The sequence below is a fragment of the Felis catus genome, chromosome B2 (assembly GCF_018350175.1).
Source record: "Felis catus isolate Fca126 chromosome B2, F.catus_Fca126_mat1.0, whole genome shotgun sequence".
NCBI lineage: Eukaryota > Metazoa > Chordata > Mammalia > Carnivora > Felidae > Felis > Felis catus.
The window spans coordinates 96,928,372-96,946,101 of record NC_058372.1 but is presented as its reverse complement, the minus strand read 5'-3'; the positions used below and the strand labels follow the sequence as shown (position 1 = coordinate 96,946,101).

Sequence of the window (17,730 nt, the reverse complement as noted above, 5' to 3'; positions counted from 1 at the left end):
TGGTTGGTAGTGAGTTTATTAGTAAAACAATACATGATATTTTGGCTTGGTTTAATTCCTTTTTAGTTGAATTGCAGATTTTTTTCTGAGGACTAAAATAATGCCTTTCATAACTCTTATATGAACCTATTTTAACTTCTTATGGGTTTGGGTGACTTTTCTAATTTAACATTTTCATGATTGAATAATACCATTTCCGCTTAGCTTCCTTAATAAGCTGCATGTTTCAACTATTTTATACTTTCTGTACCTCCTATAGCAGAAGGGAAAGGAAGAAAGCATTTCTCAGAAATTACTGATTATGTGACTAAGTATTTTGGATTCAAGTCATTTTTTTGCGTTTTTTGATTAGAAGTTATTTAAGTCTCATATGCAAATGGTTGCCTGGTAGTTGAACAAAATTTTCCAGATAGATCATTTGTTTGGAGTGGCAGAAAAATTAACGTATATTGTGAATTTTTCTTAAAGGTTATTTGAGAAGGTAGTACTTTGATGCTCCAACAAAATTTAGCATGGTAATGAAGGTTAGTATGTTATTAACTGGTTTTGTCTTCACAGTGAAAAATGCTTCAACTTATCATCTTATTTATTTATTGTTTTGACAGAGCAAATTCGATTAAAGAATATCAGAAAAGTATATGGAAGATGTATGTGGTATCGTTTACGGTTATTAAAACCCCAGCCAAATATTATTCCTACTGTAAAGTAAGTAATTGGTTTCAATTAAAAAAATACTTCTTATTCTTTGCTAGGTATCCTATAAAATATGGGTGTAATGATGAATAAGACATATGTTTAAAGAAATTGTAGCCTTAGTAGGGGTAAGATGTGAGTTTGAGAGCTGTCTGAACAGAATGATTTAGGAGAGAGAATGTACTTTTTTTTTTTAATGTTTATTTACTTTCGAGAGACAGAGCATGAGCAGGGGAGGGGCAGAGAGAGAGGCAGACACAGAATCAGAAGCAGGCTCCAGGCCCGAGCCGTCAGCACAAATCCTGATGGGCTCAAACCCATGAACCATGAGATCATGACCTGAGCCGAAGTCGGACGCTTAACCAACTGAGCCGCCCAAGGCACCCTGAGACAATGTACTTCTGACTTGAGGGAGGATGGGAGAAAGGGAAGTCAAATCTTGAAGGAAGACCTTGTGCATCTTGCCAGGATTTGAATTTTGCCTTAAAGATTATGGGGGAATCTTTAAAAAATTATCAAAAACAGGGAGATGACATGATCAAGTTTGCATTTCATAGTGATAATTAAGGTTTATTGAGCACACACTGTATGCCAGATGTGCTAAGGCTTTATGTGTTATCTCCTAATTTTATCATTAACTTCAAAGTAGATGTTTTTGCTGTTTTCTGAGATGAAGAACCTGAGACTAAGAGGTTCTCTTCACTCCTGGAGAGCTAGAAGCATTCCTGGAGCTAGAAGCGGTGGAACGGGGACCTAGTCACCCTTTATTTTTGCACGCCAATCTGATTAAACAAGCCATTAGAATTTTTAATTAGAGCAGGAGTGTTTGATTTTGTGAGGCAAAGGGGCCTGGGGTCTGCCGGTTTAGAGACTAGGCTTTGGACCTTCACCCTGAGTTGTCAGTTTTGAGGTAGTAGATGAATCTGATAGGTGATGAAAGAGTTGCCATTATAGGAGGACTGTATCTTGTGAATTACTTATATCTGTCTATCCAGTAGATAGGAGGGGAAGAACTAGCAGAGGAAATTAGTAAAAGTAGAACCATGTATTTTTTGATCTTGGTTTAAATGATGATAATTTTCAACATCTCTAACTTCAAGGGTTTTAAATAGTTTTTCTTTGTAAGGTTTGACTTTGCCTAGTTTAGTTCCTTTACAGAGGAAGGGAAATCTTAGCTTTGGTGTTAAGAGTTCTTCAACGATGCAAAACTAAAACTCAAAGTTAGTGTTTACAAGAGTAGTTTTATGTTCACTGTTGACTCTGCTTTTGCTTCTCACAGTTTTATGAGGCAGCAAGGCAAATATTTTTGCCCTCCCAATCTCTTCTTTTCTGGGCTTTGGTCAACACTTTGTTAGTATCTGAACTTCAGTTTTCAAGGAAAAAGCCCAATTGTGTAAAGTTCTCTTCAGTGATTAGCAAACTGATTTACTTAAATGAAAGTACAGATTAAGGGATGTTTATAAGTAAGGAAGAATTAAATAGATAACTGGTAACAATTTTAGATAAGGTCAGAAACCATCAAAACCTTTTTGCTCCATAACCTTAAAGCATTCTTTCAGAATTAAGCAGTCATTGTGTAATGCTCTAATTTGTGGAAGTTGGTTCCAAAATGACCTTTAAAATATGCTTAAAGAAAAACACGAGACTTCACAAGTTGATCACTGACCCTGTATGTAGGGAAAAATGCTTATCTTTTCACAGGACCTAAATAATGTTTTTTAAAAATTGGGTGGGGATCATGATGAAATCCATTATGTTTCCACCTTTGCTTGGTTTTTAGGAAATGAAAACCTGGCTTTATTGGTGGTTATAGTTTTCATCAGCCTCTGAGGGATTCTGTTATGAGGTTGTCTTCTCTTCCCTTTATAGTTTGTCTCAGAGAGCCAGGTGCTACATGTAAAGCTATCATGGGGTGTAGCATATCCTAGGTGTTTTCATTTTCCTTCTACCTTTGTTTGCTTTTAAATCTTGTTTATTTGTTTGTTTTTGGTGGTTTTCAATTTTATCTTTGTTTTCTGAGCTTTCTTAGCCTTTTGGGGGAGTTGGCAGAACGAAATGTGGAATTATTAACTTGTGTGGGAATAAAGTAGGTTTTCAAGTGTTTTTTAGCAAATTGAAGGTATAGCGAACTTTGGGTTTGAATTAAAAATTACTGTTTAGGGACACTTGGTTGCCTCAGTTGGTAGTGTCCAACTTCAGCTCAGGTCATGATCTCATGGTTCATGAGTTTGAGCCCACATTGAGCTTGCTGCTGTCAGCACAGAGCCCACTTCAGATCCTCTGTCCCCCTCTCTGCCCCTCCCTCGCTCACACTATCTCAAAAATGAATAAACATTTATTTTTAGAAAATTACTGTTTAAATTATTTTCATTATTCATTCAATAAGTAGTTATTGTATGCCTATTATGTATGTATCAGGTGTTGTACCAAGAGCTGATATATTGTGATTAACAAATAGATGTGGTTCAACAACTTAACAGTTGTGAGAAATACGAGTAAACAGGTAATGATAATAATAAGGGCTGTGAGGTGGGTGCCATGAAAGTGCAGAGGAAGGGCTCTCAACTCTGGCTTGAGACAGAGAAGGCTTCTCTGAGTGAGGTCAGAGCTGAGATTTGGGTCAGAGATACTAAGAACAGCTAACAGGAATCGATTGTTTGCTATCAGTGAGGCACCTTCTAGGTGCTTTACATACCTAATCTCATTTAATTATTAAATCTACCCTAAAAATTGGAAACCGAGTTGTAAAGGAGAAAGCGACTTTCCAAGATCTCTAAGTTAATAAGTAGTGAAGCTGGGATTTGACCTCAGGTAGTTTTATTTCAGAGCCTATGTTCTTAATTACCTCTCCCTACATAGCTAGGTAAGAGTGTTCCAGTTATGGCATCCTCTTTGTCTTTGGGTGTTTAGGTAGTATGGAAAGCCGTTTGCAGTACTGTATTTTGCCCTTAATAAGAATTAGAACGTTATTTTGGCCAGATAGAAAGAAATTTTCATCCGAATGCCAGCTGTGTTTAAGCTACTCTGGGGTTAGTCAAAACTGAGTGAGATACTGTCCACAGCTCAAGGAGCTTGCAGTGAGTTCGAGGGGGAGAGACACGGTTTTACTTCTTTTGCTTCTTTTTGGCTGTTTCTCCATTGATGACCTTGGCAAAGGTAAGGCTTGCTTTGAGGTATGAGTCTGGAAGGATGAATAGTGTTTGGATAGGCAGAGATGGGGAATGGGAATTCTAAGTAGAAAGATTCAAGAGCAAAAGCATGATGGTGGGAAAAGCTTAGGGAGCTTGGGGAGATGGTTTTTTTGTGTTTGTTTGTTTTAAATAAGGGTGATAAAGGTCATTAGGTAGGTTGGAACTTGATCATAGAGTCTCATTCCAAGTAAACATATTTAAGCTAGATTTCTACCAAGTGAGCTTAAACACATGGAATGTTTTCTGTCTTTGAAAACGGGTCACTCCAATTTGTTTGGTTAGGTTTCCTGTGATTCATTTTATGTGTTTAACAGTTCCTACTCAGCATAACAAATTGATGTTAAAGGGCATAAAAAAAAATTGTTCAGTTTCATCACTTAAAGATAGCCACTGTTAAGATGATTTACCATCTATATTTTTATTTATAATAAACTTTTATCTGTAAAAATAGCATTATATAATACATATATTTTTGAAAGCTGTTTTTCTTTTTTTTAATTAAAATTTTCTTTTAGTTTATTTATTTATTTTGAGAGAGACAGAGACAGTGCAAGTGGGGGAGGGGCAGAGAAAGACGGAAAGAGAGAATCCCAAGCAAACTCCACACTGTCAGCACAAAGCCCTACATGGGGCTTGAACCCACAAAACTGCGAGACTGACCTGAGCCAAAACCAAGAGCCTGCGCTTAACTGACTGAGCCACCCAGGAGTCCCTCTTTTAAAAAGTTAACAATAGATAATCTTCCACAGCAAATACTGTCTTTATTGCCTAGATGATATTTCACTTTATGAATATACTGTTAATTTATTTGTCACTACTCTATTGATGGACATCTCTGTGTTTGTTTTCTGCTGTTATTTATATCTGTGACCAGTTTTTTATCCTTTGTATACTTAATTCTAGTTTATTTCCTTCTAAATTTCTTGAGGTAGATTGTTAAAAGGGTGTGTACTTTAGGGTTTTTGACCGTATTGCCAGATATTTTTTCAGAGTTTAGAGTGTATGAGTCTTCCTTTTTTCTTTAGCCTCTCCAACACTGCTAATATCAGTCTTTTAAATATTTTTACTAAATAAAACATATTGGAGAGGAGAAATTAGGTTTTTTCCAAACCATATGTTCCTTTATATCCTTTTTTAACCTATATGTGCATCTTTCTATATCTGTGTTGGCTAATTGTTTGGTTGTGTCTTGGTTTATTTAATTAATCTCCTATAAATGGTTTATTTAATTAGTTCTATATAAATGGACATTGAGTTTGTTTCTGAAGTTTTACTGTTATAAACAAGGCTATTCCTTCATCATTGCATAATTGACCCATTTTTTATAGTTTATCTTAGTAAAAGTGTAATTGCAAGGGTAAGAGCAGCTCTTTTTTTACATTACATGGTTTACTGAATACTTAGTATTGATATATTTTGATCTAATATAATGAGACCAATAAGTTAGTAAGTTGAATTAAGTTCTACACATAAAATTCTGCAAATAGTAATTGAGGGAATATCACATGCAAGACTCTAGATGCAAGACTATATTAGATTCTAGAGAATTCATAGGTAAAAAAGACACTGTTCTGGCTGTAACAGGAGTTTACAACCTAGGGATTGTAGAATTGACTCAATAGCATAGCGATGTATACACTTTAGATTGTTTTATTGCCTTGATCTGCCATAATGTCTTTATAGACTCTTAAAGGAAAACCATATAGATGTATTTATTTATACTTTACTTATCTTTTTCCTAAACAGGAAAATAGTTCTGCTTGCAGGATGGGCATTGTTCTTATTCCTTGTATACAAGGTTTCCAAAACAGACCGAGAATATCAAGAATACAATCCTTATGAAGTATTAAATTTGGATCCTGTAAGTAGTATTTTTATATAATGCACATTAGTTTATTGATCCCATGAAAATACTGTAAGTCTAAATTCTAAAAGAAATTGGGTTGTGCCTAAAGAAGTGAGACTTTGGATATTTAATCTATTATTCTAATGTATATATGATTTTTAAGCTACAAATGTTGATTGCCATTCTAGTAAGTCTTGGTTTGTAATTGCTAAAATGTAAGAATATTTGAAGTGAGATGAGAAATTAGTATATTTTTTAAAGACTTGTGTAGGATTGGTTTAATGCAAAGTTAAAACCAGGAGTTCATTTATGTTGGTTGAATGATAAAAATCTTATGACCCTTTGTTAGATGACACTAAGGCAGTGTGTTTAAGTCTTTGTGTCTTACAAAGAACTGGTTTCATTTTAACCTTGGATATACTCTTTAGGTGATTTCCTGATTGAACTTGATTGATGGATCCCAATAGAAAATTAGTCTTTTAGATATATCAGAGGAAAGTTAGAACTGAAATGAATGCTAGAGATCCTCTAGCCTTTTTTTCCAATGGAGAAAACAAGGCCTGAAAAATTGTGTCTTGCCTGGAGTGCCATAACTTCTTAGTAGCCAAGCTGAATCTAGTGCTCTTTCTATTTTTCCCCCAAACCACTTTTTTTACTTCTAGTATTTGCTCAGTAGATGGCTTGATCCAGAGGTTCATATAATATAATATAAATATGAAACATACCTAGTTTTCTGTTTTGGAGAAGCAAAATTTGCTTTAAGACTAATAAAAGATTTGTGGGCAACCTAATGCCATAAAAATTAATATGAAAAGTTTATTAATAGAAATTGAGTCTAATTAGGAAACAGCTAAGGTAACCTTCTTAAGTATTTATTTAATATTAAAATATTGATAAGCAGATGAAACCAGATTTTCTTCAGATTATTTCTTAGAAGGGAAGTTAATCTTTGATTTGAGGGTTTCTTCAGAGAGACTTAATTTACTGTGATCATTCTTTGATATTTAAATGTTACTGTCCTTTTATTTCAGTGTGGCCTTATGTAGTTTTACTCTTAAATCATTGGTGCCTAGTGTACTGCACAACATGTAGGTGCTCAATAAAATAAATATATTGGACAAAATAAGTGTATTTTTATTAAAAATACATGGGATGAAATTTAAGGGACAAGTATATAGGATGAAAACACTTTCTCTTTCTGAAAATATTTTAAAACATTTTTTTAGTATTTATTTTTGAGAGAGAGAGAGAGAACAAGTTGGGGAGGGGCAGAGAGAGAGGGAGACACAGAATTCGAAGCAGCCTCCAGGCTCTGAGCTGTCAGCACAGAGCCTGATGTGGCGCTTGAACCCACAAACTACGAGATCATGACCTGAGCCGAAGTTGGACACTTAACCAACCGAGTCACCCAGGAGCCCCTCTGAAAATATTGAATAGTTTATATTTTAAGTTCAAAATGGGATGAATTATGTTTTTACAGCATTGTGCTTAGTTTTACTAAAACAAAGCTTTCCTTTCAGGGGGCAACGGTAGCAGAAATTAAGAAACAGTATCGTTTGCTGTCACTTAAATATCATCCAGATAAAGGAGGTGATGAAGTTATGTTCATGAGGATAGCAAAAGCTTATGCAGCGTAAGTATCATAGGACCCATTACACGTTTTTAGAAGTGGTAAAGAAAGTTCTTTATTTGAATGAAATAGTAAATAAAATTGTTGTCGGGCACTTTGAAATGCTAAAAACCTCATGTGTTGAATCTATTATTTATGGAACTGCATGACAACCCAAAAGTGCTAATTTAACTAAACTTGAATTTTAAGTAAATTAGTTAAAGTAGTGCTTTTGCCCTGTGATGTTAGTTAAATTAAGTAGTAAGTTAATTGAGCTATTTTCGAAGTATCCTGATTAGAAGAAGATATGCTTACACCTTGTTTTCATTTCTAGGCTTTTATTAAGCTAGATCTATTTCTCTTGTTTTGGAAATGTAGCTGTCTCATTAAACTATGTAAAGACTAGTTTAATTTTTGGGAAACAGGATAGAGTGTATAAAATTAGAGGTAGCTCTTCCTTGAGTGTTAATATTACAAGAGGTAAAAGTTAGCTGGATTCTTCAGGACTCATAGGCATATCCCCATATAGCTCTTGCATTGAATTAAAGAGTTAAATACGGACAAGATATGCTTAATAAAAGTCTATTGACTGTGTCTCCTGTCCCCTCTTTTTTGTGAGCTGCTTGTTACATATGTGAATACGATTCTGCAATAAAGCAGTGCCATTAGGAGCTTCTGAAGGGTATACTACATTTTCTGCATAGCAGATGTCCTCCAGATTACAGTCTTTCAGTTGGTGTCTCCCCCTTTTTTCATTGTGTCTCCTCCGGCCATTGACTCTCATTGCACAAGTGTTTCAGTGCCTTAGTTGCTGTCTTCAGGTAATTTCAGAAGAATTAAAGATACCCAGAGAAAGTCAGATAGCTAAGATTATTTAGTAGTTTTAATTTTAGTTTAAATTTAGTTTTCAGGTATTGTAACTTTAAGTTTATTTATTTATTTTGAGAGCGAGAGAGAGCAAGCGAGCTGGTGAGGGGCACAGAGAGAGAGAGTGAGGGAGAGAGAGAAAATCCCAAGCAGGCTCTGAACTGTCAGCGCAGAGCCCAATGTGGGGCTCGAACTCACAACCAGGAGATCATGACCTGAGCCATAATTGAGTCAGATGATTAACTGACTCAGCCACCCCAGGCACCCCAGGTATTGTAACATTTTTAAGTTCATGAATTTGTCCTCAAGTTAATGGAAATCTGACTCTTTATGATGTATGGTCACTGTTCTAAAAAGTACAGAAGAATAATATATGGCTTTTGGTTTTAACTCAATTACCTGATCAAGATATAGAATGTTTTGTGTTTAAAATGTCTTAAATAGTTGATGGTCCATCAGACAAATGAAGAAGTAAAATGATTATGGGACCCAGAACTTTGAGATCTTGTAGCTTGTATAAGTATAAATGAATTAGATAAAGGTACGTTTTACTAATTACAAGTTCTGAGTGATTGAAGTTCCCGGTTTTTATGCATTACTCTAGCAGCCCAAGTATAACTCAAGCAGCATTTAAAGGCTTTGATCTGCAAAGCTTTTTAGAATTTGCTTTGGTTATTCAGGAGATTTTCTTTTCCCTTATGTGCCCATTACAATAATAGGCTTGGGTGATTCCTATTTCTTCACACCAGTTTCTAACTTAAAGAAAAGGAGTTCTGGTTATTTTTGAGGAGTTAGACCAACTATTGAATTTTCTGGTTCATAGTTTCTGTTTTTTCTATAACCATATAGTTGAGATTTGGTTTTTGGGTGTAAAACCTGTTTTTAACCTACTGTATAGTGAGTGGACAACATAGAGGTTATTTTATTTTAAAGGAACATTTTTTTTAAGTTTATTTATTTTTGAGAGAGAGAGAGAGAGAGAGAGACAGAGCATGAACAGGGGAGGGGCAGAGAGAGAGAGGGAGACACAGAATCAGAAGTAGGCTCCAGGCTGCGAGCTACCAGCACAGAGCCTGACTGGAGCTCGAACCCATGAACCGTGAGATCATGAGCTGAACTGAAGTTGGATGCTCAGCTGACTGAGCCACCCACGCACCCCTAGATGTTATTTTAAAGCTATTTTAATTTTTAAAAACATGTGTTTTCATGTGTTACTATATATGAATATGTAATTTTGCTTTACGTAGTCAACTCAGGGTCATTCACCTATAATTTAATGAAAGCATTCTCTAGATTGGGTTGTATGATCTGGGGCCCCCGAAACTGTATATGTGTATTTGTAACTGTGCATTTTTCTAGAGCAGAAGGGTTATAGATCTTATCAGATTCGTAATAGAATCTATGACACAGCCTCCTACCTCCAAAATTAAGATATATAATCATGTTTAGGAAACCTTATACTCATTGAATTTTTGAAAGTTCTGTTAATATCATTGGTCTTGTTTAAGCTCATTATATATGAATTATACTAAAATTACATAACTTTTAAGTACTTTAAGTCTTAGAAGTGGTATTTTACTGAAGCACTAATAACTATCCAAAAGTTAGTTGCTTTCTAACAACTTTTTAAAAAGTTGATGATTTCTTTAATTTGAATATTGAACATGGTGCGTGTCTCACACCAGTTGTACAAGTCAGCTTAATGAATGAGTTAATGGAATTGTAATCAGCTGTGTGTGCAGTTTGAAAAAATCAAGTGCTTCTATGATGTGAACTGTGCTTTATTTTGTGAAATTTGAGGGCATTGTTTGGAAAACAGCAGTTTATTATGTTGCTATCGTCAGAAAAGTAGAGGGGATAGAGTTATGTTTGGAAAAAAATTCTGGTTAGAAGGGCGAATAGCTGAAGTCCTAAGTGAGTGGGCAGTTGTACAGGGAAACCAGGGCAAAATTTTTTGAGAAACATCCCTCCCTTAGCCAAACAGAGCTACCATACGCACCCCTTCTTCTGAAGTTGCAGTCTCCCTGATAGTGCTTTTTGTTGGCTTCTTTATTTTACTCTGGCCGTGGTCAAATAGCGTAAGTGGAGTTATGGTTAAAAAGGGACTGAGGATGTCAACATACTTGTTTTCTTAAATGACCAGAGAAGTTTAAAAATATTTGCAATCCCTGTTGAACATAGATATAAAAATTCTCAACAAGGTATTACCAAATCTCAACAGTACATTAAAAAGATCATTCATCACAATCAAGTAGAATTTATTCTGGTGCAAGAATGGCTCAGTATCTGCAAAATCAGTCAGTATGATACACCACATTAACAGAATGAAGAATAAAAATCAGATGTTTATTTCAGTAGATGTAGAAAAAGTATTTCACAAAATTCATATGTTTATGATAAAATTCTCAAAGTAGATTTAGAGGGAATGTACCTCAACATAATAAAAGCTATATATGAAAAACACAGAGCTAACATCAAAGTCAAAGGTGAAAAACTGAGCAGGAATAAGACTAGGATGTCCACTGTCACCATGTTTATTCAACATAGTACTAGAAGTGCTAGACACAGCAATCAGAAAAGAAAAAGAAGTAAAAGACATCCATGTTGGTAAGGAAGAAGTTAAATTGTCATCATCTGTACATGGCATGATACTGTACATAGAAAACCCTAGGGTGGCTCAGTTGGTTAAGTGACTTTGGCTCAGGTCATGATATTGCTGTTCCCAAGTTCAAGCCCCATGTTGGGCTCTGTGCTGACAACTCAGAGCCTGGAGCCTGCTTGGGATTCTGTCTCCCCCTCTCTATTTCTCTGTCCTTCCCCTGCTTGCACTCTGTCTCTCTACTTCTCAAAAATAAACATTAAAAAGGGGCGCCTGGGTGGCTTAGTCGGTTGAGTGTCTGACTTCGGCTCAGGTCATGATCTCACAGCTCATGGGTTCATGCTCCGTGTCGGGCACTGTGCTGACAGCTCAGAGCCTGGGGCCTGCTTCAGATTCTGTGTTTGTCTGTCTGCCTGTCTGTCTGTCTCTCTCTGCCCCTCCCCCACTGGCAGTCTCTCTCTCTCTCTCTCTCTCTCTCTCTCTCTCTCTCTCTCCCCTCCCCTCCCCTCCCCTCCCCTCCCCTTAAAAATAAACGTTAAATGGGGCGCCTGGGTGGCGCAGTCAGTTAAGCGTCTGACTTCAGCCAGGTCACGATCTCGCGGTCCATGAGTTCGAGCCCCGCGTCAGGCTCTGGGCTGATGGCTCAGAGCCTGGTGCCTGTTTCCGATTCTGTGTCTCCCTCTCTCTCTGCCCCTCCCCCGTTCATGCTCTGTCTCTCTCTGTCCCAAAAATAAATAAACGTTGAAAAAAAATTAAAAAAAAAAAAATAAACGTTAAAAAAAATTTAAAAAACATTAAAGAAAAGAAAAAAGAAAACCCTAAAGATCTCTAAAAAGCTATTAAAAGTAATAAATGACTTCAGTAAAGTTGCAGGATACAAAATTAGTACCTAGAAATCAGTTGCATTTTTACACACTAATAATGAAGTAGCAGAAAGAGAATTTAAGAAAATGGTTCCATTTACAATTATATCAAAAAGAATAAAATACTTGGAAATAAATTTAAGGAGGTGAAAAATCTATACTCTGGAAACTATAAAATACTGATGAAAGAAATTAAAGATGACACAACCAAATGGAAGGATATTTTATGCTCATGGGTTGGAAGAATTAATATTGTTAAAATGTCTGTATTACCCAAAGCAATCTACAGATTCCATGCAATCCCTATCAAAATACCAACAGAACTAGAACAAATAATTCTGAAATTTGTATGGAACCACAAAAGACCCTGAATAGCCAAAGCAATCTTGAGAAAGAACAAAGCTGGAGGTATAACAATTCCAGATTTCAAGCTATACTACAGAGCTGTAGTAATTAAACTGTATAGGAGTGGCCCAAAAATAGAAACATAGATTAACGGAACAAAACAGAGAGCCCAGAAATAAACCTGCGTTTATATGGTCATTTAATGTATGACAAAGGAGGCAAGAATATACTCTGGGGAGAGACAGTCATTTCAGTAAATGGTGCTGGGAAAACTAGACAGTTACATGCAAGAGAATGGAACTGGACCACTTTCTTACTTCATACACAAAAATAAACTCAGAATAGATAAAAGACGTAATTATGAGATCTGAAACCGTAAAACACCTAGAAGAACATAGGCACTAATTTCTTGGACATCCACCTTAGCAGTCTTTCTAGATGAAGATCATAAGGTAGGGGCACCTGGCTGGCTCAAAGCATTCAACTCTTGCTTTCATGGTCATGAGCTGAAGCCCCAAAAAAATAATATTAAAATCATAAGGCAAGGGAGACAAGCAAAAATGAACTATTGGGACTACACCAAAATAAAAAGCTTTTGCACAGCAGAGGAAACCAACAAAAAGGCACCCTATTGAATGAGAGAAGATATTTGCAAATGATATCTTCAATAAGGGGTTAATAATATCCAAAATATATAAAGAACTTAGCAACTCAACACCAAAAAACCCAACAATATGATTTTTAAAAAATGGGCAAAGGACCTTAATAGATACTTTCCCAAGGAATACATATAGATGGTCAACTGATGCATGAAAATATGCTCAGCAGTACTAGTCATCAGGCAGATGCGAATCAGAACCACAATGAGGTAACGCCTTAGACCTGTCAAAATGGCTAAGATAAAAAAGACAAGAAATAACAAGTATTGGCGAGGATGAGAAGAAAAAGAAATCCTTGTGCAGTGTTGGTAGGAATGTTTATTGATTGGTACAGCCACTACAGAAACTGGTATGGAGCATCCTCAAAAAAGTAAAAGTAGAAATACCATATCATCCAGTAATTGCATTACTGGGTTTTTACCCATAGAAAGCAAAGACATTCATTCAGAAAGATACATGAACTCCTATGTTTATTGTAGTATTATTTATAAGAGCTGAGGTATAGAAGCAACTCAGTATCCATTGATAGATGAATGGATGAAGATGTGGTATTCATTTATACAATGGAATATTATTCAGCTATAAAAAGGAATGTGATCTTGCCATTTGTGACAACATGGATGGACCTGGATCTAGAGGGTATTATGCTAACTGAAATAAGGCAGATATCATATGACTTCACTTATATGTGGGACTTAAAAAACAAAGCAAAGGAATAACCAAAAGGCAGAAACAGACCCATTAATATAGAGAACAAACAGGTTGCCAGAGGGGAATGGGATGGAAGAATGGGCAAAATGGGTGAAGGGGAGTGGAAGATACAGACTTATAGAAAGAATAAGTTTATAGATAATAGTCTAAGAATAAGTCTATAGAAGGAATAAAACGTACAACATAGAGAATATAGTCAATGGTATTATAATAGCATTGGTGTAGTGACAGATGGTAGCTATGTTAGTGGTGAGCATAGCATAAAGTATAAACTTGTCAGATCACTATCTTGTATACCTGAAACTAATGTAACATTGTGTGTCAACTATACTTCAATTAAAAAAAATAAAAATAGGGGGGCACCTGGCTGGCTCATTTGGTAGAACATACAGCTCCTGATCTCAGGGTTATGGGTTCAAGCCCATACATTGGGTGTAGAGCTTACCTAAAAAAAAATAATAATAATAAAAGATAGAAATTATGGTTTAGGTGAAAAAAAATTGAACTCTTTGAAAATTGTTGCTGTTTTTTTAAAGGTACTTCTGCATTCTGTCTCTTACTGTGGAGCTTTGTTGAATAGAAAACTACATTGTATCCTATGTGCATATGTTCTGGGAAATAGAAATACTGTTAAAATTAGATTTGGACATAAACATAATCTTTTGCCACATGGACTTCAAAAATGCCTTTCTTACGATCTTACTGGTCATTTTTGTGTGTGTCTGCCTTGTCTCCTTAACAACGTAAAGTTTTTGAAGGAATTGAAAATTTCTTTCGGTGTTTTTTTTTTTTTTTAACATCTATCTTGGGATCTGAAATAAAACCACTCTCATTCTGTGCCTTGGACCACTGCCCAGGTCAAGGGTTATATTTCTTTTTAGGTGTTAAAAAAATCACTCTGGGGGTGCCTGGGTGACTCGGTTAAATGTCTGACTTTGGCTCAGGTCGTGATCTCATGGTTTGGGAGTTTGAGCCCTGTGTTGGGCTCTGTGCCGCCAGCTCAGAGCCTGGAGCCTGCTTTGGATTTTGTGTCTCCCTCTCTCTCTTTGCCCCTTCGCAGTTCATGCGCTCGCTCTCTCTCTCTCTCTCTCTCTCTCTCTCTCTCTCTCTCAAAAAGTAAATAAACATTAAAAAAATTTTTTTTTTTTAAATCACTCTGTCACTTTTATATTGCTGGATTAGAAAAACGTTGTTTCAGCAGGTTTTTCCCTAGTCCTGGCAGTTGTTTTAGGAGAAAATTGTGACCTCAGCACAATGCAAAATGACCTTTTCTGTAGCATTGGAATTTTCCAGGTGTTCATTTTTTTCTTTTGAGAATGTGGTACCAGTTTTGGAGGGATGATTGTTATTAATTTGTAGTGGGTTTATAAGTAGGTATATGTTATTAAAGTATAAGCAAAGCTCATTGAAGAAATTTTGGAAAATGTATAAGGATATAAGAAAAAAGTCCCTGTAATCCTCCCTGCTTGCTTAGAAAATTTGTAAAGTTTTATCTTCCAACTTGAACTGGCAAAATTTCAGAACCCACAGGCCAACCAGGAATTTCTCTAAAGTCTCAATAGTTAGCATTTTCTTTAATGTAGAATTCCTTTATTTTTATCTGATTTCAGAGAGACTTTTCTTGATTTCCTGAAATTAATATCTATAAGAAATGAGTTGGTTCATTAATAGAGTTTGTATATGTGAGTACTTTCCAGATGTGGTTTTCTAATTTTGCAATTTTGTTCTTAATGCTAGTTTAACTGATGAAGAGTCCCGGAAAAACTGGGAAGAGTTTGGAAATCCAGATGGCCCTCAAGGTGTGGTAAATAATAATCAAAAATTACTAGTGGTATAGTGTGTGTGTGTGTGTTTGTGTATTTAAGTGAAAATATTAATAGATTGAAAGGAATATTTGATTCTTAGTTTGTGAATAGGAAAATTATAACCTCAAGGAGTTAAATAGATATGTAAATTGAGTTTCCTTTAGCTAATTTTTATTTTTCTTTCTAGCAGCCAGTTGGAAAGATAGAACTCAGATTGGTCTGATGAGAAGAGTGATCATTGTCATTCATTTCCAATTAGCAGTTGATAAAAATTGGATGAAAACAATCTGTTTTTCTTTATTGACTTTAAACATTTTATCATATATTCATAGTGTTTACATAATGACATATAAAAAAATTTAGATTTCCTAAGAAGGAATTCATATACTTTGGTCGAGTCCCCCCTGCCCCCACTTCTGGAAAAATCTATCGACCTTTCTGTAATGGGAACACACATAATATAATCTTTCTGAAAGATTTTTTTTTGGCGGGGGGAAGGGTTGGGGTGCAGAATTTTGAAATATAAATAAATAAAATTGGAAGTGCAGATTCTTCAGAAATACTCTTCCTGTTTTAGCCACAAGCTTTGGAATTGCCCTGCCAGCTTGGATAGTTGACCAGAAAAACTCAATTTTGGTGAGTACATGTAAATAGGACACATTATAATGTGCTAGATATATCTTAGTACTATGGAGAGCTATATCAAAATACTGTTATGCTGTCTTTAATTTAATTGTGTATTATGAAAACTTTTTATATAATAAAGAAAAGAATTGGTTCCCATTATTAGGTTGTTGTTTGGGGCGGTGTGGATTTTTTTTGCTTGTTTTTCTTCAGAGGAAGGGCAGTGTGTTCTAAATGTTGTTTTAAAACCTTAAAGCTGTGGTGATTTCTTTTGGAGGTAGTTTCAGGTTGGGTCTTATCCTTGGTTTGGGGAACTATGGTTTTATATGGTATTTATCCTAAGTAGTGCTCAAAATTTAAATTATCCTTCATTTCACATTTACCCAGGTGAAATTAATGTTAATATCCTTCCTTTCACATTTACCCAGGTGAAATTAATGTTAATATATGTTAAATTAATGATATATATTCCATATGGTACTTAGGGAGGCAGTAGGGTATCAGATTTTTATTCGGTGATAGATTTTACAACTCTGAAACATCAGGAATTAACTTACTGTTCAGGAATAGATGTTTCCCTATTTCACATATCTTAAAAATGATTAGGAGCTATCTTTGAAGCAATAAAAACATTCATATAGTCTGTAATTTGTTTTGAAAATGGCTATTTAATGTTATTTTATGGCTGACAAACATTTGTTATCTTAGGGATGTATGCTTTCTGTGTGTAAGTGTGTCTACTATCATGCTTAGGATTACTGTGGGAATACTGGAGAAGAGGATAGTTAGCTACCAGATTTGGAATCAAGCAGTAGGAGAAAAATCTAAGACCAATAGACAGAAATTACTTGTAAATAGAACATTATGAAGTTGCTCCTTGATAAGAAACCAGGATTCTATCATTTATTTCCAAGGCACTAACTACTTACTAACGTGTAGAGGTATAAGTATCTGACTGGAAGGAAAATATAGTTTATAAAAGCTGTTTTGCCGGTATTATTTACAGAGCAAATTAAAAGGTGACTTGTTATATTGGATAAGAGCGTAAGTTTTAGAATTGAAATGCCTGGATTCCAGTCCACTTACTAGCTGTGTGACCTAGGACAAGTCCTGTAACCTATGTGTGCTGCAGGTTTTCTATTTGCAGAAGAAAAATAATAACGGTAGCTTTCTCATAAAATTTGAAAATGAAGTAAGAATTAAATGAAATAATATAAGAGGAGTGCTTTTTTTTGTTTCTAGGAGTTCATTTTTCTTTTAAGAGCTAGCAAATGGGGGAGGGGTAGAGAGGGAGGGAGACAGAATCCCAAACAGGCTACGTGCTGTCAGCACAGAGCCCGATGTGGGGCTTGAACTCAGTAACTGAAGTCATGACCTCAGCCGAAATCAAGAGTCAAATGCTTAACTGACTGAGCCACCCACGCTCCCTGAAGAGTGCTTTTGTTAGTGCCTCCCCCATGCAAGCCTCAAGGTAAGTGTTCATGGATGTTTTTATAATTTACCTGTGAAAGCCATAATTTTTTTTCTCTTCAATTCTAGGTTTTACTTGTATATGGATTGGCATTCATGGTTATCCTTCCAGTTGTTGTGGTAAGTGCTAGCTCTTTTTATTAACTTTTTTTTGGAAAGGGAATTGGTGGCGTGCTTTGGAGCCTCCTATAATTTGTATTAGAATATAATCCATTGATCCTTGAATTTTAAGAATCTTCTATTCATCTATACTTTAAAGGTTTTCTAAAGGTGATATCATTTAAGTATGTGAAAGTATATCTCCTCCCATACAAAAGTTACATATAAGTGAAATAATACAGGTATATGTAGAGTTTGGAATGTTTTCCTTTACCGTCTCCCTCAACTTCATTTCTTTGTTAGAGATAATCACTGCTAAGTTTGGTGCTCTCCCTTTCGGATATTTTTC

The 17,730-nt window shown here is 35.5% G+C and overlaps 1 protein-coding gene across 1 annotated transcript in view; it reads left to right on the top strand.

Moving 5' to 3' along the window:
* The window catches only part of SEC63 (SEC63 homolog, protein translocation regulator), a 74,382-nt gene that overhangs the window by 16,185 nt on the left and 40,467 nt on the right, over positions 1–17,730 (top strand). Inside the window, exons 2-7 of the mRNA XM_003986424.6 lie at positions 606–705; positions 5,631–5,745; positions 7,251–7,363; positions 15,121–15,182; positions 15,766–15,824; positions 17,352–17,402. Coding sequence (XP_003986473.2) covers positions 606–705; positions 5,631–5,745; positions 7,251–7,363; positions 15,121–15,182; positions 15,766–15,824; positions 17,352–17,402 — 500 coding nt within the window. The remainder of the gene's footprint in view (positions 1–605; positions 706–5,630; positions 5,746–7,250; positions 7,364–15,120; positions 15,183–15,765; positions 15,825–17,351; positions 17,403–17,730) is intronic.